The 24,835-nt window shown below is 39.0% G+C and overlaps 3 protein-coding genes across 6 annotated transcripts; all 3 read left to right on the top strand.

Annotated features, from left to right (window-relative positions):
• The first annotated feature begins 14 nt into the window (after nt 1-14).
• Nucleotides 15-2,842, top strand: LOC106654658 (zinc finger protein 62 homolog). Its single transcript, XM_014374620.2, has 3 exons — nt 15-82; nt 152-263; nt 334-2,842. The coding sequence occupies exons 1-3, from the start codon at nt 48-50 to the stop codon at nt 2,827-2,829; spliced, it is 2,643 nt and encodes an 880-aa protein (XP_014230106.2). The 5' UTR covers nt 15-47; the 3' UTR covers nt 2,830-2,842.
• A 470-nt stretch (nt 2,843-3,312) lies between these two features.
• Nucleotides 3,313-4,347, top strand: LOC106654659 (uncharacterized protein KIAA1143 homolog). Its single transcript, XM_014374622.2, has 3 exons — nt 3,313-3,440; nt 3,527-3,659; nt 3,740-4,347. Exons 1-3 carry the CDS (start codon nt 3,327-3,329, stop codon nt 3,928-3,930), a joined length of 438 nt encoding a protein of 145 aa, XP_014230108.1. The 5' UTR covers nt 3,313-3,326; the 3' UTR covers nt 3,931-4,347.
• Nucleotides 4,348-5,356: 1,009 nt separating this feature from the next.
• LOC106654933 (MOG interacting and ectopic P-granules protein 1) lies at nt 5,357-20,005 on the top strand. Of its 4 annotated transcripts, none has more exons than XM_014375086.2 (11): nt 5,357-6,467; nt 13,086-13,220; nt 13,457-14,062; nt 14,524-15,261; nt 15,351-16,277; nt 16,360-16,463; nt 16,693-16,815; nt 17,083-17,268; nt 17,352-17,474; nt 17,638-17,742; nt 17,834-20,005. In XM_014375086.2, the coding sequence occupies exons 2-11, from the start codon at nt 13,151-13,153 to the stop codon at nt 18,158-18,160; spliced, it is 3,309 nt and encodes a 1,102-aa protein (XP_014230572.1). In that variant the 5' UTR covers nt 5,357-6,467; nt 13,086-13,150; the 3' UTR covers nt 18,161-20,005. The 4 variants fall into 4 exon arrangements, with proteins under 4 accessions (XP_014230572.1, XP_023316684.1, XP_023316685.1 ...); XM_023460916.1 differs by having other exon boundaries at nt 5,360-6,467; nt 13,457-13,903; XM_014375085.1 differs by lacking the exon at nt 5,357-6,467 and adding an exon at nt 11,127-11,277.
• The last annotated feature ends 4,830 nt before the right edge of the window (nt 20,006-24,835 follow it).

Here is a 24,835-nt window from a genome sequence, read left to right as displayed (position 1 = left end):
GACGTGTCGAGAAAGATCAATCGTTGTCGAATTTCCAAGCGAGAAACATGGAATCGAGTGAAATATTTAACTGTGATATGAGGTAATTTTTATTTTATTAAGTCAAAGTACTTTTATAACGTAATACTCAATCGTATTTTAAATACATCAGAGTGAAACAAGAGCCAATCGACGTGTTGCTCGGTGAAAATGATTACATCGTAATCAACCAGACAGCCGATGTCAACAATTTTCAATTCCTCAGGCATCCACGAGAAAATCGAGTAAGTAATGATAATTGCATGCTAGATCATTTATTTAGAAACAACTTCACATAAATTATACTTGAGTCAGATTCGCGTGCTTCGAAAATCTGACGATAATCACGAAAGTGAACTTGACGACTTGGCAATCGAGTTGGAATGTAAAGACATGAAGCCGAGCTTGGATTTATTAGCGGTTATGAAAATTGAAAATTGTTCTGAAGATCACTTGTCGGTTGGTGAAAATAGTAATGAATATCAACTTCAAAAAATAATTAAAAAAGAAAACGTCACGAATGTGAAAAAAGAATTTTTCGACGACGTTCCGAAAGAATTTGATATGAATTCCAACCGCGGAGTCAGTGAGCCAAATAAAAGAAAAGCAGTTGTAAAAAAGTTGAACTATAATCATAAACTGAAAAGACGCTCTGGTACGGGACGTGGTAATATTACCCTTTCTTGTGAAACATGTGGAAAGGCATTCAGATATAAGAGCACTCTTAAAAATCACATCGACGCGGTGCATCATAAAATCACTCATGACTGTGCAGTATGTGGAAAGTCATTCCAACTTAAAGATTCTCTCAAAAAACATATTGAAGCGATACATAATGGTAAAACTCCGACATGCGATATCTGCGGAAAGACGTTCTCGCAAAAGGGCCATCTCCAAATCCACATCAACTCGGTACATAATGGTACAATCACCCATTCTTGTGATACATGTGGAAAGTCATTTAGACGTAAGAGCAATCTTAAAATGCACATCGAATCGGTGCACCATAAAATCACTTATGCCTGTGATATATGTGAAAAGTCATTCTCATTTAAAGATTCTCTCAAAAAACATATTGAAGCGTTACATAATGGTAAAACTCCCACATGCGATATCTGCAAAAAGACGTTCTTTCAAATGAGTAATCTTCGCATCCACATCAACTCAGTACATAATAAGATCACTCGTGCCTGTGCTATATGTGGAAAGGCATTCAGATATAAGAGCACTCTTAAAATACACATCGAATCGGTGCACCATAAAATTACTCATGCCTGTGATACATGTGGAAAGTCATTCTCATGTAAAATTTATCTGAAAAAACACATTGAAGCAATACATAATGGTAAAGCTCCCACATGTCATATCTGCAAAAAGACGTTCTCTCAAATGAGTAATCTTCGCACCCACATCGATTCGGTTCATAATAAAACAAAAAGTTACGAATGTGACGTGTGTGGCAAGAAGTTCTCGCAAAAGGATCGTTTGAAACATCATACCGATTCGATGCATAAAAGCATCATCAAAAAGTCATTTTCTCAAAAAAGTAATTTGAAAACTCATATCGATTCGGCTCATAACAGTATCAAACATAAATGTGATACTTGTGAAAAGTCATTCTCATTCAAAAGTTATCTAAAAAATCATATTGAAACGATACATAATGGTAAAACTTCCACATGTGATATCTGTGGAAAGACGTTCTCTCAAAAGGGTAACCTCCAAAACCACATTGATTCGATACATAATGGTAAAACCTATGCATGCGATATCTGCGCAAAGACATTTACTCAAAAGAGTAGTCTCCGAACCCACATCAACTCGGTTCATTATGGTGAAAAAAGTTACGAATGTGACGTATGTGGCAAGAAGTTTTCGCGAAAGGATAATCTGAAAGTTCATATCCATTCAAGGCATAATGGTATCATATACCCGTGCGATTTTTGCAGAAAGACGTTTTCCTATAAAATAAATTTAAAAACTCACATCAATTCGGTACATAATAGTGAAAAAAGTTACGAATGTGACGTGTGTGGAAAGAAGTTCTCGCGAAAGGATGTTCTGAAAAGTCATATCGATTCGGTGCATCTTAAAGTCACCCATAGTTGTGACAAATGTGGAAAGGCATTCGCACATAAGAGAAATCTCAAAGTTCACATCGAATCGGTGCACCATAAAATCACTCATGCCTGTGATACATGTGGAAAGTCATTCTCATGTAAAATTTATCTGAAAAAACACATTGAAGCAATACATAATGGTAAAGCTCCCACATGTCATATCTGCAAAAAGACGTTCTCGCAAAAGGGTAATCTCCAAATCCACATCAACTCGGTTCATAATAGTCAAAAAAGTAACGAATGTGACGTATGTGGCAAGAAGTTTTCGCGAAAGGATAATCTGAAAGTTCATATCCATTCAAGGCATAATGGTATCACATACCCGTGCGATTTTTGCAGAAAGACGTTTTCCTATAAAATGAATTTAAAAACTCACATCAATTCGGTACATAATAGTGAAAAAAGTTACGAATGTGACGTGTGTGGCAAGAAGTTCTCGCGAAAGGATGTTCTGAAAAGTCATATCGATTCGGTGCATAATAACATCACTTATCCATGCGATGTATGCGGAAAGGCATTCATACGCAAACCCTCTCTGAGAGCTCACATTGATGAGGTGCATAATGGTAAAAAACCTTACAAATGTGACACGTGTGGCAGGAAATTCTCACGGAAGTATGTCCTCAAAACTCATACGGAAATAATGCATAATGGCATCACCTACTCACGTGATTATGTGGAAAGAAATTAACACAAAATTGACATCTCAAAACCCATATTGTTATTTTTACAAAAGAATAATCTTAAAATGCACATCGATGTGCCGCACCGTTGATGTATTATACTCTAATAATGAATGTAACGAACTTATTATAATGTATCCAAAAACGACGACGTATGAGTTAGTATATTTGTTCATTAGATTAATTGAGACACTTTTTTATTTATTATACTTTGAAAAAAATTTAGTTAATATTGTTCGAGAGAATTTACTGTCAGAGGCATTATTTACGAGTTTGAATGCGATGAGCTTTCGTACTTATGTCGCAGGCAGCCGCCACAGTGTCACTAGTGTTCGTGTTTACGTGCTTTAGCTTCGTAGGTAAAACAGCTCAGTGTTTACGTTTTTGTATTAAACTTGTGCCGTGCTACAAAAGCAGTCTGTGAAGCTCTTAGGTTACCTCTTCTGCTGAAGGCAGTTCATCGTTTCGTTTAATTTTGTAAAGTTCACTTTCAAAACACGTCACGATGAATTCAAGAAAGAAGCACAATGTCAACTTCACCAAACCAGCAGAACCTGCCTTCATAACGCGAATGAAAAAAGAGGCTGGCTATGTGGAAGGACCCAGTGTTGAAACCAAAGTAATCATTTCATTTATTATATTTTAAAAGGTACATGAAAAATTAGCATTGAACCTTTATGTTTACACTTTGTGAATTTTTTCTAGAAAGAACAACTACCTGAATTCAACGAAGATGATTTCCAAGTGAAAGATGACGAAAAGCCAGTTGTTGTTGTTATGAACGAAGGTGATTTAACAGCTGAAGAAGCAGAGTCAATTGAAAAAGTTCAAAAACAAAGTATGCTGCACTTGTACAAGATATTATTCCAACTGAAAACCATATATTTATTAACGTTTTAATTCATAAATTTATGTTAGTTGCAGCAAAGGAAGAAAAAGCAGACTTGTCACAGAAAATTGTGTTTAAAAGAAAAAAAGAGAGCAGTGATAAAAACAAGGAGGAACAATCTAAATCTGCAGAAGAATCAAAGGAATCAAAAAGAAAAAAACAGAAAACTAAAGTAACAAAAAGTGTTTTATCGTTCAATGAAGAGGATGAAGAAGTGTAACATAACTCGCCAAAACAAAATATGAAATTATGTAAATTTATCTATTTCAAAATGAAATGTGATATACGATGATTTTGAATGCTCCAATTTTAGTGGAGCAATTGTAAAAATTGATGACTGTATAATAGTGTAATTTTTAGTTAACTTTATTAAGCTTTTAATAATTGTTTAAATATGGATTGAATTATTAAGAAGAAGCCTTGACTGTACAATATAACATTGTCATTTACTGCTTACTACTAAAATCATGTTTTTAAATCTGAAAAAATTTCTATTGTTCTATCAAATCTATTCATATAACTGTAAAATTTTGTTTGAAAAAATTTAAAATAGTAATAGAATTTGTAATAGAGTATTTTGATAACTTTTTGTAAACTAATTATTTTTTAAGCCTTATTAAACATTAACCAGCAATGATTTAATCAGTGTAGCGTCTTAAAAGGCAAGAAGTATAATTTCATTGAAGACAGAGATTTCCACGCATAAATAAATAAAATTTCCAAGTAAGGTATCTTCATGACATAAAACTTTGAGATCAAATTTCGAAATACATTGAAATGTCGAGTTACTCGGTTGAATTTTTTTTAATGTCGTGAATAAATTCGGCTCGGGTATATTTTGAAACGTTATTTTTTTTTCAATGCTAAAACAAGAAAGTTGCAAGGTAGGGGTCAATGCTTTTGACGGATCAGATAAATGCCGCAATTAAAATATTGCATACTTCTGCGTTTTCGCATGCAAATTATTATACCGCGAGGTAAAAATGCGCCAGAGAAACATCGAGGAGACGGCGAAGGATCACCGACTGCGATCCACTATGTCGTACACACGTATACGGTAGGATATACGCGTATGATATAATTCGCTGATCGGTGAGCATGCAGGTATAATACATACATATAATCCTTATACCTATATATATGATATATGCTCGCGCGGCAGACTTGACACAGTTTCGGTGCTGCCGCCGCTCGGCCGTACTTGCAAGTTGCAGGCAGGCAGCATTGCACGCGTTGCGCTTGCAGCAGCGTCCGCGTGACGCATCCATCGCGCAGCAGCAGCAGCACATCGTTGCCTCGCTTCGCGCTCGCAACTCGCATGCATTTTAGCCGTTATCGTTCGGTTCGTTTTGCGCGGACTGCTGCCTACATAATAATATACATATGTATATACGCTTATGTGTGTGTGTGTGTGTGTGCAGCTGCGCGCGCACTCATGACCAGCTGTGAGCAGTTGCTCTGGCCTGCAGCAGCAGCGCGCGCGCCCCTCGAAGCGCGAGAAAGAGAGACCGTATATACTGCAGTCTTAGCCTATGCGAATTCTATATATATGTTTCTGCCGAGCGAGAGATTAACACTACTACCACTACACGCCACGGCACACGGTGCAGCGATCTCGGTTTTGCTCTCCGCCTTGGGTCGGCGCTTTCGACGTCGAGCGATCTCTCTCTATATACATCCGATCATACGGCACATCGGAGTCTCGTTGTCATAATAATCTTTGGCGTATACTACGCGTACCGACACGTTCGAAATTCAAAATAGTCGGTCGCCCCCGCAGTGCAGAACACACCTATTAAAAAGCCGGGCAACGAACGACAACGTGTTGTGTTATTGTACGGTATATATAGCGATCTACACAAATCCGTGCCGAAGCGGCTTTAATAACGCATATATACAAGACAGTGCTCCAGAGCGCAGACGGTCTTATATACGCTGCACACACAACGCAGTGACGTGTGTGCGCGTCTTAGATACCGTACTATATAGTGCTGCACAGTGTTAGGAGTTTAGGACTCTCCTTGTGCGGGTAAGACTCGGTGCTGCTGCTGCTCTCCGTCGTGACGACGACGAACGACCGTAGAGAGTCTCGTATACACGTATATGTATCGGTGTGCGCGTGCGTCACTGTCTGTGTTAGTGAGTGCTGCGCGCCTATAATATAGTGTGTGTCCGTGTGTGTGTGTGTGCCTGTATAATTGTAACTCACACGAGACTCAGAGGTTGTGAGTCGCGCAGCGTGGCTCTCTCGTTGTCAGTGTTGTATATGTGTGCGTGCGTGCGTTAATATTACCTGGTGTGTGAACCTCTCTCGCGTCGCGTTGACTCTCTGCGTATATGATCGAGCTGTGTTGTGCCGTCTATAGTAGTGGTGAGTCGTGATTTGTGCACCTTTTTTTTTCTCTCAAAAAAAGCACACGAACCACCGCTTCTGCTGCCGTACTCGTAGTGTCGTAGTAGAATCAAGTGTCAATATTACACACGATATATATATATAGCCCGAGCATTCGCCGAGACGAGAGAGAGATTGACCCCGAGAAGATTGTGTCGGCCGTTTAAAACTCCGTATCGTTTTTAAAGTGCGCTGTGTGCTGTGCTGCTGCTGCTGCTGCTGCTGCTGCTGCTGCTGGTTGCATGCCTCGAGCGCGCACGAGGCAAACAAACTCTTCCTCCAGTTATTGTACATAATAATATACAAGTGAGAGAGAGAGAGAGAGAGCAACGACAACGATCATCGTGTCATCCGCGTCCACAGCTGTAAGTTTTTCATTTTTTGGATTTTGTCATTCTACTACTGCTCTGTCTAACTACTGTTTATTTTTTTATAACCGCCGACGCTTCGCGTTTGAATGGTAAACGCGACGTTCGAGTCGGCGCTCGTTCGTCTTAGCCGATGCTCGTTGTTTCCTTTTTCATTAAATCGTGTGCGGTGCACCTCGTGGAAACTTCGTACGCCACTCGTGCAACCTCGTCCTAATCCCACTCGGACGGACCCAGCTCGGTTATAGGTTATAAAATATTCTAACTTCCGTTTGCAATGCACGAGTATGTGTGTGTGCGTGTATGCGTGCGTGTGTGTGCATGTGTACGTGTGTACGCGTAAGCACCAACGGTCTATGTATTGGTGTGGCTCTCTCGTGCGTACATGTATGCGTGCGTGTGTGTGTGCCACTGTGCAAGTGTGTGAGATATGATTCGTTTAATACATCGTCGTCGTCGATACCACGAAATATGTTTATACATCGCCCCATCATGGGGCAGGTAGCATTCGACTACGCTCGTGTCCTTTTTTTTTGTCCATATAACAGAGACACGCTCGTGTAAACTTGCGAACGGATTCCCGCGCGTGCAAATCTCGCGTCGTTGTGTACAGGCCGCCGAGTGCATCTCTCGTTTTAGCAGCAGCACGTTGTGCGATGTGCGTTTCGGGAGATGCGTATAACATTATTATATGGGCACCCACCGCTGCACGCAACGCAACGTTTTACACGCATGGAGAGCAGCAGCAGCTTTTGGCTTTTAAGCATTAGAAGTTTCAATGGCAATGTGACCTCAAGCTTTTGTGCTGCTGCTGCTGCTGCTGCGGCGCGTCGTATTGCATATAGCTGCTCTGTTGCACGAGAGAGAGAGAGAGAGAGAGCAGAAACGGTACATAATTATTATTATAGATATAGGTATAGATGTATGTAGAGCGCACACCCGTAGATTTCTTCCATGTCGCCGATCGATTGGGGATTTTTGTTGAAATTTCGTAGGCGCGGATGGCAGGATGGACGAGCGCCATCTATACGTTGCCTCGATCTTTGGTTTTGCTACCGAAGATACTTGTAAAATCACGGTGTAAAATGTCACTCGTCTATTATCGCCCGATCCAAGAGGGTGCCGAGGCTTTAAAAGCTGTAAGGCATTAAAAAAAAATTCATTCATGTCCAAAGTCACTGAAAGCTGTACCAATGCACTCTACTCGTGGCAGCTTTTACGCTGCTCCTTTTGCTCCAGCTTTAACGATATCATCTCCGCACATACTTTGCATCGTGCAACGCGATTTTTCCATTCACTTGAAAATGCGTCGATCGCAAGTGACATAAAGCAGCAGTGCCCAAAGTGACACTTTTCCGCACGCGATGGGGAAAAACTGTGCGTTGCGCGTCGCGATTCCTGATTTTCTCCCCCATCCCGACGAGAAACGTACCATCGTACGACGATTCGCGATCGGGCAAAGTCCCGAGTACGGATATTTTTATCATAGATCGATCGAACGAGTATCCATTTTATGTTAATGATGAACTCACCACCACCACCAGCCGTGCATACGATCCCCGCTCGTGCTGCCCCCTCGTGCACTCCAAAATATTGCATGCGCTGTACTGTTCGTCGATTAACGCAAGACGACGCGCGATAAACAATAATCAGTATAGGCAATGAACAAATTGTCGCGTAATCGTAATGGCTTGGATTGGGCTTTTACAAGAAAAAAATAAAGAGAAAATAATAAGATGTTTGTGTAGCCGAATTGACGATTTGCCGTTTGTTGATGATAACCCATGCAAGATCTTACACGTTGGGGCGTGCTGCGTGAATGACGATGATATTCGAGCTAGTAACTTCATAATATCCTTTAGTTCATACTTAGGGCACGAAACAAAATCTCATGGTAGTCGTGCAGTTTAAAAAAAGACTGAAAGCTTTCGTAAAATCTTCATCTCTTTTGGAGAGCAATGTAAAACTCGTGCGCTCGATGAAATAAGCTCCAGGATTCGAGGAGTGTGCTTTGAATGGCACAAGGGTTGATTCTTTAACTTTGGAAGTTATTCGCACTTATTTTATGAAAGAACGTGCACTATAACTAGTCCCAGAAAAGATCTCGGCTTCGCGCAATGTTGCATTCCTATTTTGAAGTAAAGCTTAAAAAAAGTGCGCAACTCGAGCTTTTTCATTTAATCTTTCAAAACGAAGTGGTTTTCTACCACAAGACACTATGTACTATGTAATAATAGCTCGATATAAACTTAAATAATCCTCGTTTTCCATCGTCAATTTTGCAGTGGTATACGAGAGCGATACAAATTGACCGAGCGTTGGAAGCTCGCGCGCGCTGCATCGAGCATTCGATCATAATCGTTCGTATAATCCCGCACTTTTAATTAATATAAATCGAAAAAATAAAACCCGCGATCGACTCGGATAACGAATTCATCGCACCTTTCCACGAATCGGCACTTACACACGCGTTTCTCACGCTTCGACATGTATATAAGGCTCGTTGGTCGGCCTCGAATCTCTCTTGCACGCACACGAGGCGAGACACACATGCAAATTGAGAAAGGCGCGCTTTTGCTCCGGCGCGCGAAATTCAAACTTCTCGTATACTCGTTTCGACGCACTGCTCGTGCGGACGCTTGCAAATTTTTCGCTCGAATGTATCTCTCTTTCGGCTGCGGCTTTCCGCGTTTCTTTCCTTTCTTTTTTTCTTTTGGTCGAGCGCGGATTTAAGGGGGGCTCGTGCATCTCGTATACGTTACCGCGAGAAATCGATTCAACTCGATCGAAAGCTCAGGATCGAATAACTTGAAAGCTCTGCGATTTCATGGTCGATTCGAATGTTTCCGATCTACAGTTCGTTGAGAATCTCCTAACGGTACCGGTCGTAGCTCCATCCGTTAAGATGTAGTTCCACGGACGCTGCTCCTCGCGATCTCAACGGAGAATAGACTACCCGGCGAACTCTATATCTTTTTCTTTTGCCTCCTCTCGCCTCTGCGGCCCCGAACAAAAAAAAAGGAAAGAAGAAAGGCCGCGACTCGATAACTATCGACTCGGACTCACTCGAATCGTCAATGGTGTGACGCAAGAAGCAGCAGCAGCAGCGGCAGCGTCGAGGTTCGCGCGCAATGTCAAAAGACGCTAACGTAGGCACTTTTTTTTGCTTGGTTTTTGCCAAGCTCGGAGCCGCGCGAGGATATCGCGTAGCGCGCGCGATCGGCGGTCTCGACGACGACGACGAACATCGTGTGCCCCGAAAACTACCTCCGCGCCTCGCTCTGCAGCCATGATAATTCACGAGTGACCCTCTTTTTGTGCACTCACACCGCGACACGCATTAGCGTGTGTAGGTGCGTGCTTGCGCACACAGACACACGCACACTTCGATACAAAGTCTCTAACGCAGCCTCGGTTATACAAAACCACCCAACGCGTCGACGATGCAAGTCGCATTTTTCGAAAGAGTCGCGATCGCTTTTTTATACGGTTTGTGCTTGCTTCGTTCTCCTTTGGTCGTTGTAGCAAGCTTTTGCTCCGAACTGCAACAACGAGAGAGTCAAAGTGTATAAAAAATGTAAGAAATTCGAGAATAACGAGGACAACATTGCAACTCGTCGCGCGCGCGGTATATAGTTGGAAAATATAATATTTGGGTTGGTAGAGATATACACGCACGCGTGTGTGTGTGTGTGTGTGTGTGTGTGTGTGTGTGTGTGTGTGTGTGTGCAGTATTTCTTCGAGCTTGTGTGCGTGCGTGTAAGTGCACACATGCACACGTGTATGTGTGTGTGCGCGCGCTGTTGGATGATGCATGCGTGTTTATGATTTTATATACACAATACATGCATATAAATGTGTATGCGTGCGCGTGTGTGTGTGTGTGTGATCGTGCGCTGTGCGGGTGTGCGTCGATAAATTACACATATACGCAATAACACACACACACACATACACTTCTACAAGTGAGTATATACGTATATGGACAAGTCTTAGTGTTAGTTCTTACAGTTTACACTTACAGTTGAAGTAATAAAACCATACTTCTAAACCAGAGAGAGAGAAAGATAGTATACTTTATAAGAGGGGAGAGAGAGAGAGAGAGAAATTAGGGGCGGGAGAGATTCTCTGTATGTATTAGTGAAGAGAGAGAGAGAAAGAAGGAAGAGAGAGAGAGAGAGAGAGAGAGAAAAAGAGAAAGAGGATGTGTCCGTGTGTGCTTGTATCGGTGAGATTAAGCTTGTGAGCGCGTCGTTGTATGTATGTGTGTGTGTGTGTGTGTGTGCTAGCTCATGTTCGAGCATGTGTGCGTGAGCCATTGCGTCTGTGTGTGTGTGTATGCGAAATACGTGCGCGTGCACGACGAAGAGAGAGAGAGAGAGAGAGAGAGCGGGTAAAAAGGAACACACACACACACACACACACACATACAGCAGCAGCAGCACAGTGTAAAAGCGAGTTAGACGAAGAGAGCCGACAGTGCCGACTGTGCGCCGAGTGTATGTTGCCTGAGAGAGCGCGTTGAGCGATCAGTCAGCGCGTGCTCGTGTCCGTGTGCGGTACACGCGCGCGTTTCTCTCTCTCTCTCTCTCTCTAGCTCGTATTATATATACTTTTCTTGTGTGCTCTTGTGTGTGCTTCTGCTGCTGCTGCTGCTGCTACGTTAGTATCTGTGTGTGCGTGTCAGTGTGTGTGTATATGTGTTAATGTGTGTGTGTGCGCGCATACACATAGAGAGCAACTCGAGAGGGAAAACATCTCGCGCGTCCTCCGCGATCAACAACGTCATCCGCTGCGAGTCCATCAGGTGTGTAAGAAAACATGTCTCTCGTTATAATCCATAACGATTCGTACGTATATCTCTCGGAGACGATGTCGTTGTTGTTATTTTTTTCATGTAATAAAGACGCGCGCGCGTGTACGGTGTGATTGCATCGGCAGCGTGTGTATATATATATTTGCCGCGAGTGAACCGCGTGCTTGACAGCGTGCGTATACATTCGATATAAAATAGAGAGAGAGAATCAGGGTGGCCTCAGGGCGCAGCGCAGCGATATACGGATCGAGGGGCATCGATCGGGCTGACGACGACGACGCCTGTTCTATAATAACGGACTAGGCCATAGAGAGAGAGACACATGTGTCTCGTGTGCACTCGACTCTCCTGGGGCCGTCCGCCCGCGCCTCGAAGGATGTCTTCTCTCTCTCCTCTCTTCTCGACCCCCTGCACCCGCCCGCGCGTTCACCTTGCCCGCAGTCGCCAACACAGACAGTAGTATATATAAGTAGGCAGCCGTGCAGCAGTGACTCTCCAAAGCTCTATCTCTCGTCGTCGTCGTCGTCGTCGTCGTCGTCGTCGTCGTGTCCCCTCTCCCGCCGCTGCTGCTGCTTCTACTGCTGCTGCTGCTGCCGCGCGCGCGAGGACGCAACGTTTTGCTGCTGCTGCTGCTGTACCGGTTACGGACGCGCGCCTCTGATCGCTCGTCGTCGAGGTGCGACTGCTCCGATGCCTGCTGCTGCTGCTGTATAATATTATGCATGATGATGTATACGACGATGACCGAGTGTGCCGTTGTGGCTGTTGCTGTTGCAGCGGCTGCTGCTGCTGCTGCCTCATGCTCACTACTACCACTACCACTACTACTATAACTGCTACAACTACAACCGAGTGCTTAGAGCCATGCTAGTATATAACGCGCACCAGTGTGTGCGTGTATACGTACACTCCGCTCGGAGAGAGAGGCGCCATTTTGAAAAATTTCTAGGTCTCCCCCCGGAGATGATATTTCTTCACTAGGTGTACAAGCCATAACCCCTAGCGTCGATTCTTTTTCTCGCGGTTATACGGCACGCTCCGTATATACGTGCGTGTGCATAGTAGTTTCGCGGGCGAGCAACGTGTACACGCGCGTGCATCATTCATCGTTAATATACTACTTGTCGATCTGTTTCGCTGCTGGTGGTGATGATGTGGTGGGCCTTTTAATCGCGATTCTTCGTTTTCGCATCGAAAATGACATTCGAGACGAGTGGTAGTAGTACTACTGTGTGCTTACGATAACGCGATGTGACACTGCTGCTCTGTTGCAGCGATTCAAGCTCTCTCTCTCTCTCTCTCTCTGCTGCTGCTGCTGCTGCTACCTTAGCGGTATATTTTACTTTTTGCGACAAAAAAAGGATGCTGCTGCTGCTGCCTTTTTTTGTCAGTCACCTCGCGCCTGTACAGTAGTAGTAGTAGTAGTAGTAGTAGTTATAGTCTCAGAACCCTAGACCACGATGATTCCTTGTGGGTCACGAGTATAGTATACAGTCGCGCGCTCGCGGGACCCGACAATATGATTTTCCTCGGTACCGTTATCGGACTGTGTGTACGTGTATGTGTGTTGTTAAACTCTCCGCGACCATGCTTCGCCTCTCTCTATCTCGTCCTCGCGTACGAAACAGATTTTCTCCGCTTTTTCGCCACACTTTTCCGCGCGCCGATCTCGAGGGCGACTTGATTTTTCTCGCGATCGCAAGCTCTCTTTGAATCGCTTTTCATCATGATTCGAAAACAAAACGATCTGCTCGTTCTGATGATGTGTTTTCTTACTTTTTTTATTTTTGTCATTTTAGGTGGATAGACAACTGTGAGCGTGTAATTGTATATCAGTGAAACATATACTTAAACATCGGCTGTGATGGACTCTAGCGTTGAAGGGCACCAGACGCTAGTCAAAGAATCCGACCAGGATGTTGTTATGTCCGAAGGTAATTTCATCGAATTTTTTTTTTTCGATAGATTCAAAATTTAAAATAATCATTTTGTCAGACCAAAAAAAAAAAAACAATCAAATTCTACTCTACTGATGATTGTGTCATATTTTTTTTTATACGGGGTTCGAAAATGAATGTTCACATCATCTCATACAGACACCAAAAATTAAAACTAAAAATTAGCCACAGTCTCAAATAAATCGTAAATTATACTTTAATTATTGCTACAGAACCTATGATATCAAATGGGCTGAATGGTGACTGTGACTTGGAAGGCGATGCAGTCTCTCCAAGTGCTGATAAGCACCAGGACAAAAATGAGGGCTTAAAACAAATCAATGTTAGCAAAAGTGCGTCTGACAAAAAGTCATGTAGTGACGAGGGTGAATCCAATGTTGACTCTATGGAAGTTGATGAAATAGTGGACGATAGTGGTGTTCAAACTTCTGACAATAGTGCTAAAAAATTATCAAACAACAGTGACAATCAATCTAATATTGATAAAAAACAAGCTGCTGTAATTGAGTTATTGAGCAATAGTGCTTCTTCTATTGAATCTGTGGAGGAGCCAAAAAAAGCTGACCAGACAGATGCCAGCCTTCACATATCCGATGCTGTAATGCAGGAGGAAAATGGCAGTGGTAGCGGTTCGGATATTGAAGAAATATCTTCTGGGGGTAAGAGTAATGGTCATGATGATAAAAATGGTGCTGCTGTGCTGGAAGCAGATACTTCCCTAAAAAAGAAAAATAAGAAGCCCATCGTGGATCTGAGTATCACACCACGTAGGAGTTCGCGTAACGTCAATCGCAAGAGCTATTTGGAGCGCGACATGGGTAATTTACCCATTTTACTTGTGTTGTGACTCTCCTAGTATACAGCATTTACTGTCAAATACTCTTTATTTACTGCTATTTACTTGTATCGATAGTTTTTTTTACCTGTGATTATTTTGTCAATTAGTTGTTTTTACCCTCTGCTCATTAGTTTAGTTAAGTATAGACTTAATTTTTTTATGGTGACTGAAGTGGTGGAAAAATATCACTGAATCTTTGTATGTAAAATATTGACAGTAACATCAAGCCATCATTTGAAAATTAATAGCTATAAAAAATGTATAAACTGCTATGAATTCAAGGGTTTTGTAGTAATAATTAAATTTTATGCCATTAATATTAGTTTGATTGTAACAGTAACTGCTCAATCAATAGAATATACGAACTGCTTTATACTTCTTGATTAAATGGTAAAATTATTATCATTAACGAGTGCAATTTTTTGTTTCATGTTTGAATAGAAGAAGAAGGAGCATTGACTATTGACAATAATTCAGATGTTGAAGAAATTAAACCTGAAGATCCTTTGGCTGAAACAGATCGTAGTAAAGACAAAGAAAACTCCAAGTTTAAATCATCAACAACATCAATTATGAAAGGCTTAATACCAAACAGTAAAAACACAATTGTAGTTAACGATGCCAAACGTCTTGTTGAAATAGCAGCTGGGAGTAAAAATATGAAAGGAAACAAAAAAGAACCCACTCTGGTCATCATTGACACAAATTCTATATTATCGGGAAAAGGTGGTGTTCCTGTATCAAAATCCTATCACTCGTCACCTCTAAATTCATCAGGTAGCTCCTTGTCAGTTACGCCAATTGGTGTGCCACAACAAATTTATGGCAATTCAAGGACCACTATTACACCTGTGCCAATACCACATCAATTGGGCTCTAACAAATCTACCACTATTACCCCTGTCATCAATCCTATGATACAAGCACAGTTGCAGCAACAACATCAAGAGATGCAACGACAGTTGCAACAACAACAACAACGACAACAAGAAGAAGAAATGCAGAGACGGCATCGAGAGCAAGAGTTACGTCAGCAGCAAGAGTTGCAGCGACAGCAACAACTTATTTTACCCACTCTTACAGATGACATGTTTGTTGTTGAAGCACCGTCCTTCATTGTACCTTATGTATATGAAAAACCTCCAGTCAAGCCGCTCAAACAGTTTATCAGTAAACTTGGTGAGTAATATTGTTTAAATGAACTTGTTAAACTAGTTATAAAAAAACGAACTAATATCAATTGATAATCATTGATTGTGACATTTCAGATAAAAGTATTAAAGAATTTACAAAAGCAGAGAAAAAAGAAAGAAAAGAAGCACGTGAAAAAGCCAAAGCAGAGGGTAAAACTCTACCAGATGATTCGGATGATGATTCAGATGACGGTGATAAACCAGAAATAATAACTGAAGTACCTGCTGATGCTGACAAAAATAAATTGCAAACTTATTTTGACCTACCAATCGGAAAGTTCTTTACGACGATTGGTATGAATCTCGTACAGGAATATGTACAAACAGATTTACTGAGAACTCAGAAAAGAAAACAGAAAAGTGGCGGTACTACAGCTGAAACACAAATGGCAATTAATTCATTGATGAGGAACCTTGAGTACAGTAAAGAAAATAACGAACCGTTCCACTTAGAAATGAAAAAATGCGAGTTTTGTAACTTCAAAACCGAATCTGCTTTGGTCATGCAACATCATTTGGAAACTCCACACATGCGTAATTATGCATACAAATGTAATTATTGTTCTGTTGAGCAACGCAGTCCTCACGATATATTATATCACATGGAAGCAGAGCATAATATTCGCGGTAGATTAGAACGTGGACCAGCTTTCCATCAGTGCCCGAATTGTCCATTTGAAGATAATCAGAAGGGAAAACTTAGTCGTCACATAATCGCTTGTGCAAAGAAATTTAGGCCTGAAAGAAACTTGGAGCCAGCAATGGATTGGGAACCAGCAGCCAAAATACCTAGATCACACCGACCGAGAAATATGGGACCTCAAATGACTGCTACTAATCTAGCAGCTATGCAAAATGCAGCGAAAAATTCTCAATTACCGAAATTGTTGCCTGCACCAGTTACCGGAAGAGGTAGAGGAAGACCTCCCATGCAACCGAGATTCCCTGACATGAAAGCCATGTCTAGACCTTCTGTTGGCTCACCGGGTGGTTTAAGACCTGGTATGTTTAATTTTATTTAATAATTCCGAGTCTATCTGGATTTTCCAAAAGTGTTTTCATTTATTAATTGAATTTATTTTAGATCAATATGCCGCTGCTGCGAGTATGATGTATCGTCAGGGTACTTCTGGTATGATGGGACCAAACTCGTTCCCTATGAACAGTGGAAACCAGCTATTCCACCAGGTAACACTTGATTATAGTATATTATATTATACAGTAAATTTTCATCGCTGATCACTGAATCTACTAAACCAACCGCGTATTGTTCTTGAATATTATTTATTTTGTAGTGTAGGTTTTAATATTTTCTACTTTGTTTTATTTGATTCGTAAAATAATACAATATTTTGAATTTAAATTATTAAATTTTATGAATAAAAGAGTAATGTTTTTTATTTTATTTTTTTAATAGGTGACGGGTAGTTCGGGTGGCGTCATGTCTAACTTGAGTAGTGGCTCCGGCAGAAGCTCCGGACCAATGGTTCTGCCAATGCCTAATATTAATGATGCCCAGTCTAGGTTACTTTCATCTCAGGTAAAAGATGTTCTGAAGTCATTCATTTATTGCGAGACTAACGTGATTTTTATATTGCACTAACAAAATGTTTTTACTTTTAATCGTGAAATTGGTACATTACTATGAAATGAATGTTAATTGTACCATGAAGTAAATTGGTAACATTTTCTTCATAGTTGCTGTTGTCTGTTTTATAAAAATCAAAAAGTTCCAATTTATGTAATTGCATGAAAACTAAAATTTTAGATAAGAACTCATTTTAATCAAACTTTATTGAATTTCCAGAATACCTCGATTAATAATGCTAATCGCAATCCAGCGGCTAAGCTGATGAACCAGCCCAGTATATCGATAACTCCTTTACCACGGGCTGCTGCAACGTCGTCAGGCTCAGCGTCAGGTAGTAACCAATTCAAAGCAGGCGGAAAGAGCACTTTTGTTATCTGCGAAATTTGCGATGGCTATATCAAGGTAAAATTTTTGTTCTATTAAATGTTCCATCTAATGTTAATATTTGTAACTAAAATTCACGTTAAATATGTAAATATTTTTAGGATTTGGAACAACTCAGAAACCATATGCAATGGATTCATAAAGTGAAAATCCACCCCAAGATGATTTACAACCGACCACCTTTGAATTGTCAAAAGTGTCAATTCAGATTCTTCACAGACCAGGTAAATAATTTACGAAATCGAATCAGAGTGATTCTGAAGAAAGTTGTGGAAATTTTTTTGAACGCATTCTTTAAGTCTACTGAATACACTCTGCTTAGATAGCTCTTCAAATTACATAGTTTTATTTTTGTGAACATTTTATGAAATTAATTTCTATGAACAGGGTTTGGAGAGGCATCTACTAGGTTCTCATGGTTTAGTTACATCAAGTATGCAAGAAGCAGCTAACAAAGGCAAAGATGCTGGTCGTTGTCCATCATGTGGCAAAGTAAGTATCATTCAAGCAATTCTCACAGTAACTCGGAACAATACAATTTTATAGAACGGCGCTTATTAATATTACGTTTTTACTTTCTAAGGTTTATCAATGGAAATTGCTGAATCACGTTGCTCGCGACCACGGGTTGACATTGAAACCTGCTCATCTATCTTACAAATGTACAGTGTGCACAGCGACGTTTGGCATGTATAAACAATTTGAAACTCACGTGTATACGGCTCATAGTGCAGTGAACAAACGTGCTGCTGACAAAAAGAGTAGCACTCTGACATCGCCATCTACAAAGGCGAATGATTCACTATTGAAACCACTAAAAATTAACGACGAAATCACGATTATTGCTCAACCAGCTAAACCAGCAAACAGTAGATCGTCGATAGGCCCACAGCACTCAAGGCAAAAATAATGATAAAATAATGTATATTATGATCTCGATGAAAAGTGTTTGAGAATGAAATTTAATTCTTTAGCGCGATTTCAAGAGTGTCTCCGTGCGTTCAAAAACGTGCGGAAATCAGTAATGCTCCTTTAAATATAAATAGTTTATGGAGTCACGAGACGCCTTTATTAAAGCAGAATTGAAATTCATAGTTGTAGTTTAAAACATCAATATTCGTTTTTCAACATTATTTAAAAGAAATGTATGATAATTTTTCAAAGGGGCATATTATTGTAAAAATAAGGCTCACATAGACACTTGACGACGAAAGGAGTATTGGGATTTATTATGATTACGTAATGATACTACTAAGTTGGAATCAATATTATAAAACGTATATTTATTTAAGAATTTTTATTGTTGTTATCGAAGACACACGATAATAGACTGTGAAAAAAATTATAAAGTTGAAATGAACATTTACGGATAAAAAAAATCATTAAGTCACAAAAAAGAGGGTGGCCTTCAATACGATTTCTTGGTTGATTGATGATACATCGAGTTGCATCGTTTTTTGTTCTATTGTAACAATATCAGACTACGAATTCACATTATTCAAAATTTCAGTCGTAGATTAGGTAATGTTGAATCTATTATTGAATAAATATTAAAATTTATCTTTAACATGATTCGTTGTATATCACCTAACATATGAAGTGCTACAAGTCATTTAGATGTAAAAATGATCTTTTCATACCTACTTATGACAAAAAATAAATATATCTTGTGTCTTTCTATATATTTTCTTGGTTTGACGTATGTGTAATGAGATGTGAAAGACACTGTCACTGTGTATAATTGGTAAGCGATATAAATATAAATTGAAAAAAGTCTATAAGTATAAGTAAAATACTTGGACTGTTTTATTCCTTATTTACTCGCTTTCGCGACAATTTTACTATTCGTACTAACGATGATTGATTATGCTCATCGACACTTACCATGAGTATTTTATATGTTATAAATTTTGCTGCTTTTTTTTGTTTTTGCTTATTTGAACGTACGCATTAAAATTCAACACAATCATGTAAAAAAATTAAATAAATACTTTATTTTTATTTCGATTTCGAAATAAATCTAACTATTTATTGACCGTAGTTACATTATGAAACTCCCAATTGTTGTATAGAAGTTTTTTACGAAAAAATGATCGATCTTTACAGACCGGATTTGATATTAATAGTATATGATAATTTTAGGTAGGTAAAGTGAAGAATATTTAGAATCACATGTAAATTGTTAACAACAGATTCTAAACTATTCTTTATTGCTTCCTGAAGTTAATACAATTTTCCGTTATTTCTTCAGCAGAAAGTATCAATTGAAGCTGGCTACTTGCGATTAGAGTAACACGAAAAGAATATTTAATTGAAACATAAACCTGTAAGTTCTCTGATTTCTTTTACCTGACAGTTGAGAAATGTTTACGATGCTAATTAAGTACCTATGATGAAATCTCGTGAACAATTTTTGTACTTGTTAAATTTTCATTAATTGTTGTTAATATAATTTACTTCAATTTTTTTCAGAAAAATTTAATTTTGCCTTTTCAAAGCCTACTTTTCATTTGAGTAGCTCTTATAGTGAATCTGTAAATGGGAATAATTAAAATTATACGTGATTAAAAAGCATCATAAAAATTGTAAAGTGTACCTATTACTTCTATTGTAACTATAAGTCGGATCTAAAACCAAAAATGATCCATCGTTACGATAAAATATTCGATTTTATTTTTTGCTTATCTACAGTAAGAATATGAGAAAATGTACTATAATTTTAGAGTAAAATAAAGTGAAAACATATAAAAGAAAATAAGACAAAAATGGCATATTGCTTCATCATTTAATTATTTGTTTTTACGCGCAAGACAAATTTCAGATAAGTTATCTTCATTTACAATCCTAGTTGTTACTAATGTTTTTAATAACCTTCGTATATTTCACAAACATTACGAGCGACTGAGCAAAAATGAATTTTAATTGTTGGCGGCCGAACAAATCGGGATTTAGTTTCAAAATAAAAGTACTCAGTAGATAGGCTTCAAAAAATTTTAATTTTAAGAAGATCATTGCAAATGATATTTTTTACTAAGAAAAAAGAACATTAAGACTTTATAAAAGCATTTCTTCACCCAGACGTGCAATACAACATAACATGTTCTAATTGACATCAAAATATAGCTTACTAATATTACTACCTAGAAAATTTGTGGGGTGTAATAATTATTAGAAATCTTAATAAATTCATGACTAAAATTTTATACTTGATTAAACATTTTTCTTTAAAATCGTCAGCCTGCTGAAACAAATGAGAGATTTGCTTGTGTGTTTGAGGATTATCTTCAAAATTCTTTACAATCATTGATGGATAATTTAGAATATAGTACTTTGAGATTTTTAAAAAAAATCCATAAAATATGAATTGTACCCACGTGCAATTCAGTCTGGTCTTGTTGATAGAGCAGAGATTAAAAAGCAAAGGATGACGCCCTAATATAATTAATTTGACACTGGTTATGATTTTTATAATTGTGAAAATGTAATGTTTAATATTTTTTTTCTAATCTCTTTTACTATGCATTTAATATATTTATTCTATCTATTCATCAGTGTACGAATGATACCTTGCTATTTCCTGCATGACATCTGCAAAAACTTGTGTAACTAAGGTGTCCCTTATCCCGAATTTAAGAAAATCGATTTCCCTGGACTTTTTTTGTTAGGTAGCCATGAAAAAATAAGTTTCCAATAGTTTTGGGCCATATACAATACTTCTATATAGTGCCTGTAATCGCATTTATGATTTTTAGATTTATACTTTTTTTTATTATTGAAAAATCATCGAGGCACTCGAAAAAAAATACTTTTTTACAGTAAAATAATGCAAAATAATGCCCCGAAAAGACTTTCTGTGTCGGAAATATACATTTTAAAAATTTCAAAATAATTACAGAAAAGCTAGGAAAATCTAGCAAAAAACAAATAAAAATATTTTCGATTTTTCGCCTGATGAAGCTATTATTTATCATCTTTTTTTAATTTATAATAAATCATTTTTGGCATTATATCCAATCGAAAAGCAATTTTTAATCAGCTATTTTTGTATAATTTTTCAAATCTCTACGAGGATAAGTTTAATGAAAGCTTAAACAATTTAAGGTAAAATTAACAAAATAATTTATTCGAATCAATCGTAAACATTTTACTTTTTTTGTTTAGCATGCTTCAACTTTTCTACCGTATCATTTTTTTTCTCAATTCTTTTACTACTGTTTTTTTTTGTTGAATCTTTATAGCTTTTGTTATAATCTTCAACAATTCGTAGTGAATACTGTTTTTCTTCCTCATCTTTGGTAAGAGAATTTGCATATTCTTCCATCAATTTAACCCCTCTCTCTGCACGATCGTTAATAACTGGCACCTCCTTTAATTTATCTCTGTTTTTAATGTATTGGGGGTTTTTTCCCATGTGCCACAATCACTACTTGAAAAAGTTACACTTAAGCGGAATCTTTCAAAAAATTTTTAGCTCTGACAGTTAAAAAACCGCTGCCAATTTATTGGCAAAGAGCTTCCTCATAAAAAATAATATTCATAAAAGGCATCGGTTATTAACGTGAAAATTCGTATCGTTAAATTTTGATTCACTGTCTTGAGTCCTAACTATCGGATGATCATCATTTCTATGTTAGCCAAAAAGCCGAGAAAACAAAAACTTGTACAGACATTTGTTCGTAAGTCAATGTAATTTTCAAGGCTTAAAACGTTTAAAAAACGTTTATCTCGTACGAAGATGAAAATTTTCATTTTTTCCTTGTAAATTTTGTTCACTAAGTTTCTAAACGCTCTCCCAAATCGAATGCCGAAAACCACATTTCGGAGATTTCGACATTATCGGTGCTATATTTCCTCGTCTATGACTTAATATTGTTCTTCATAAAATAATTAACAGTTTTCTTAACGATTTTTACGTTATATGTTAGCTATGTACGTTTTATACATTTAATTTTTTCGATATTTATATTTACCAAATGGGTAATATACTTAATTATTTCATTATTGTTATTACAACTTTTTGTTTGTATAGCGTAATGTATAATTGTATAGAAAAAAAACTATCAAAATAAAAATTACGCTAAATACAGTTTGCCCATTAAATATTTTATAATAAAAATATTTATCTTTTAACAGACTTTTTAACTACTTGCTGGATCCTAAAATAAGTTTTTGACACTTCTTACGACACATGAATCCTTCAAAACTAGCCGAACTACGTCTCGCTAAGTGCCTCCGTTCAAAAGTTACACTGGTTCCAGACCACCAGACGTACATACACACACACACACACACATACATACAGACATTTGTTCAGAATTCAATGACAATTCCGAATATTTAACCAAAATTATCCTAGGACTTCTAAAACAAAAAGTAGTTTTGACGCCTATCACAAAGCTTCCTCTATGAGGAAGCAAAATGAAAAATAATTAAGCCTCCTGTTGGCTCGGACAAATGGAAACTCGTTTTATTAAATGTATTTTTTTATTCATTGAAGATACATAAAAAACCGCTGCCAATGTATTGGCAAGTAGCTTCCTCATACTTTTTTTTTAATTTAAAAATAATTTGAAAATATTAATATCATCTTTCTAATTACGAAAGCGAAACGAAAGCGCCTCTCAGCTTTATCGGGTATCTCAAACAAACAATGCAAAAAAAAAAAATTTTTTTCTTAAATAGAAAAAAAAACGTTACGTTTATCGATAAATGAATTTTTCTGGCTTCGTCCCTATGTCATAACGAAAAAAATAAGCCCTCCCCCGTCACGATACGTGCTACCGTTATCGAGAAATCGCTCTACACAGCCATACAGCCGCATACACCCACATACATTCCAAAATGTGTCAAAAATTCGATCTAGTATATAGAAATATCATTAAATATATCCTACGATAATTATATACGAAAGCCTAAATGTATCCCATCACAAAACTTCCTCTATGAGGAAGCAAAAAATTATTCCAAGTATGATTATTGTCATCATCACGAGTTTTGACCCGCAGCCGGCCAAGCAAATATCCGACATAAATCATCATCTTTTTCACTCCTTTTACATTTTATATTATCATATTAACATTCAATTTTTAGCCTTTTTGGAGCTTTTTCAGCTCCAACGGGTCTTTCGTTGTTACGTTTTATTACATTTTCTATTACATTTATATTTTATCTTGCTTATCAGTTTGACCTTTAGCCGCCAAGCAAATATTATACAAATCTTTGTTCGTTAGCTGGTCTATAATCATGTCACAACAGGGAATTGGCAGCCGATAGTGTATCAATGCCATAAAGCAATCCAGGGCCCATTCGCGAAAAAATTTCCTCGTTACTTTCTCGCACAAACGCAAATCACAAGCCTCCTTAGACTTGTAGTCGAGGTTTAACAACGTGTACGAGCTCGCGAACTTGAAGTAATCCATATACGTGGAATTTTCCACCATCTCTTCGAATATTGAATCTACCAAATCGTCGACATCCTTAGTGGTCGAAAAAGTCGCACTTTCGTACAATTCGTACTTGTCGAAAAATCCCATGACCTTCAGGGTGTCATCGAGGTCCAGTTCCTGACCTACATTTGTCTCGAGCAGTTCGACGATGGCCAGCAGACCAGTCGCCTCGGCCAGTCTAATTACAGAACAATTCTCGACAGGGAAAGATCTTAAATAATCGTACGGTTGATATTTCCTGTAGTCGTCAAAGTCTGCCGCGGTCGGAAAAACGAATCCGGACACGTCGGCGCCGTGTTCCAGAAGACTCTCGACGGCCGGCGGACAGCAACTCGCCACGGCCCATTCCAGCGCTGTTCGACCCGAATTGTCCCGGGCGTCGATCCGCACCGTCTGCTTCATGTCTCCGATTACATTGAAAAATAGATCCACTCCGCGGCCGTGCTTGGCAACGAGGTGCAGAGGAGTCTCTCCTTTTTCGTTGACTAGAGACAGATCGGCGCCTCTCCTCAGCATCAAATCGACTGATTCTTTCTGGATTTTCGGTACCAAGTGTAGCGGTGTATTACCCGACTTGTCACGGGCGTTGATCTGCACCAGCTGATTCAATTCGTCGTTGATTTGGAAAAATAGCTCTACTATCTCACATGCACCGTATTGTTGGGCTATACTATGCAAAGGTGTCTCTCCTTTATCGTTGACCCAATTCGGATCGGAGCCACGTCTTAGCAGCAACTCGACCACCTGCGCGTTTCTGTACCAAGTAGCCAAGTGCAATGGTGTGTTGCCCTCATTGTCCGGGGCGTCGATTTTTACTGACAGATGTTTTTCGTCGCAGATCTCCAACAACATCTTCATCATATAGTAACCATCGGTGTTTAGATTACTCATGACGTGCAAAGCAGTCCATCCGAGCCAGTTGGCAAGATTCGGATCGGCGCCGTGTTTCAACAATAATACGGCGACTTCCTCGTGACCGGAGGTGAGAGCCAAGTGCAGCGGCGGATCGACAGCGCCACGAACCGGAAGGCAATTGGGATCCTGGCCGAGCTCGAGGAACTTCTCCGCAACGTCGGCCAGTCCGTACTTGCAGGCCACGTGGAAATGAGTGTAGCCCGACTCGTCCATATAATTTACGT

This window comes from Trichogramma pretiosum, unplaced genomic scaffold (assembly GCF_000599845.2).
Source record: "Trichogramma pretiosum strain Unisexual culture from Peru unplaced genomic scaffold, Tpre_2.0 scaffold56, whole genome shotgun sequence".
Classification (NCBI taxonomy): Eukaryota; Metazoa; Arthropoda; class Insecta; order Hymenoptera; family Trichogrammatidae; genus Trichogramma; species Trichogramma pretiosum.
Note: the sequence above shows the minus strand (reverse complement) of the source record. Positions and strands in the feature narration are given on the sequence as shown.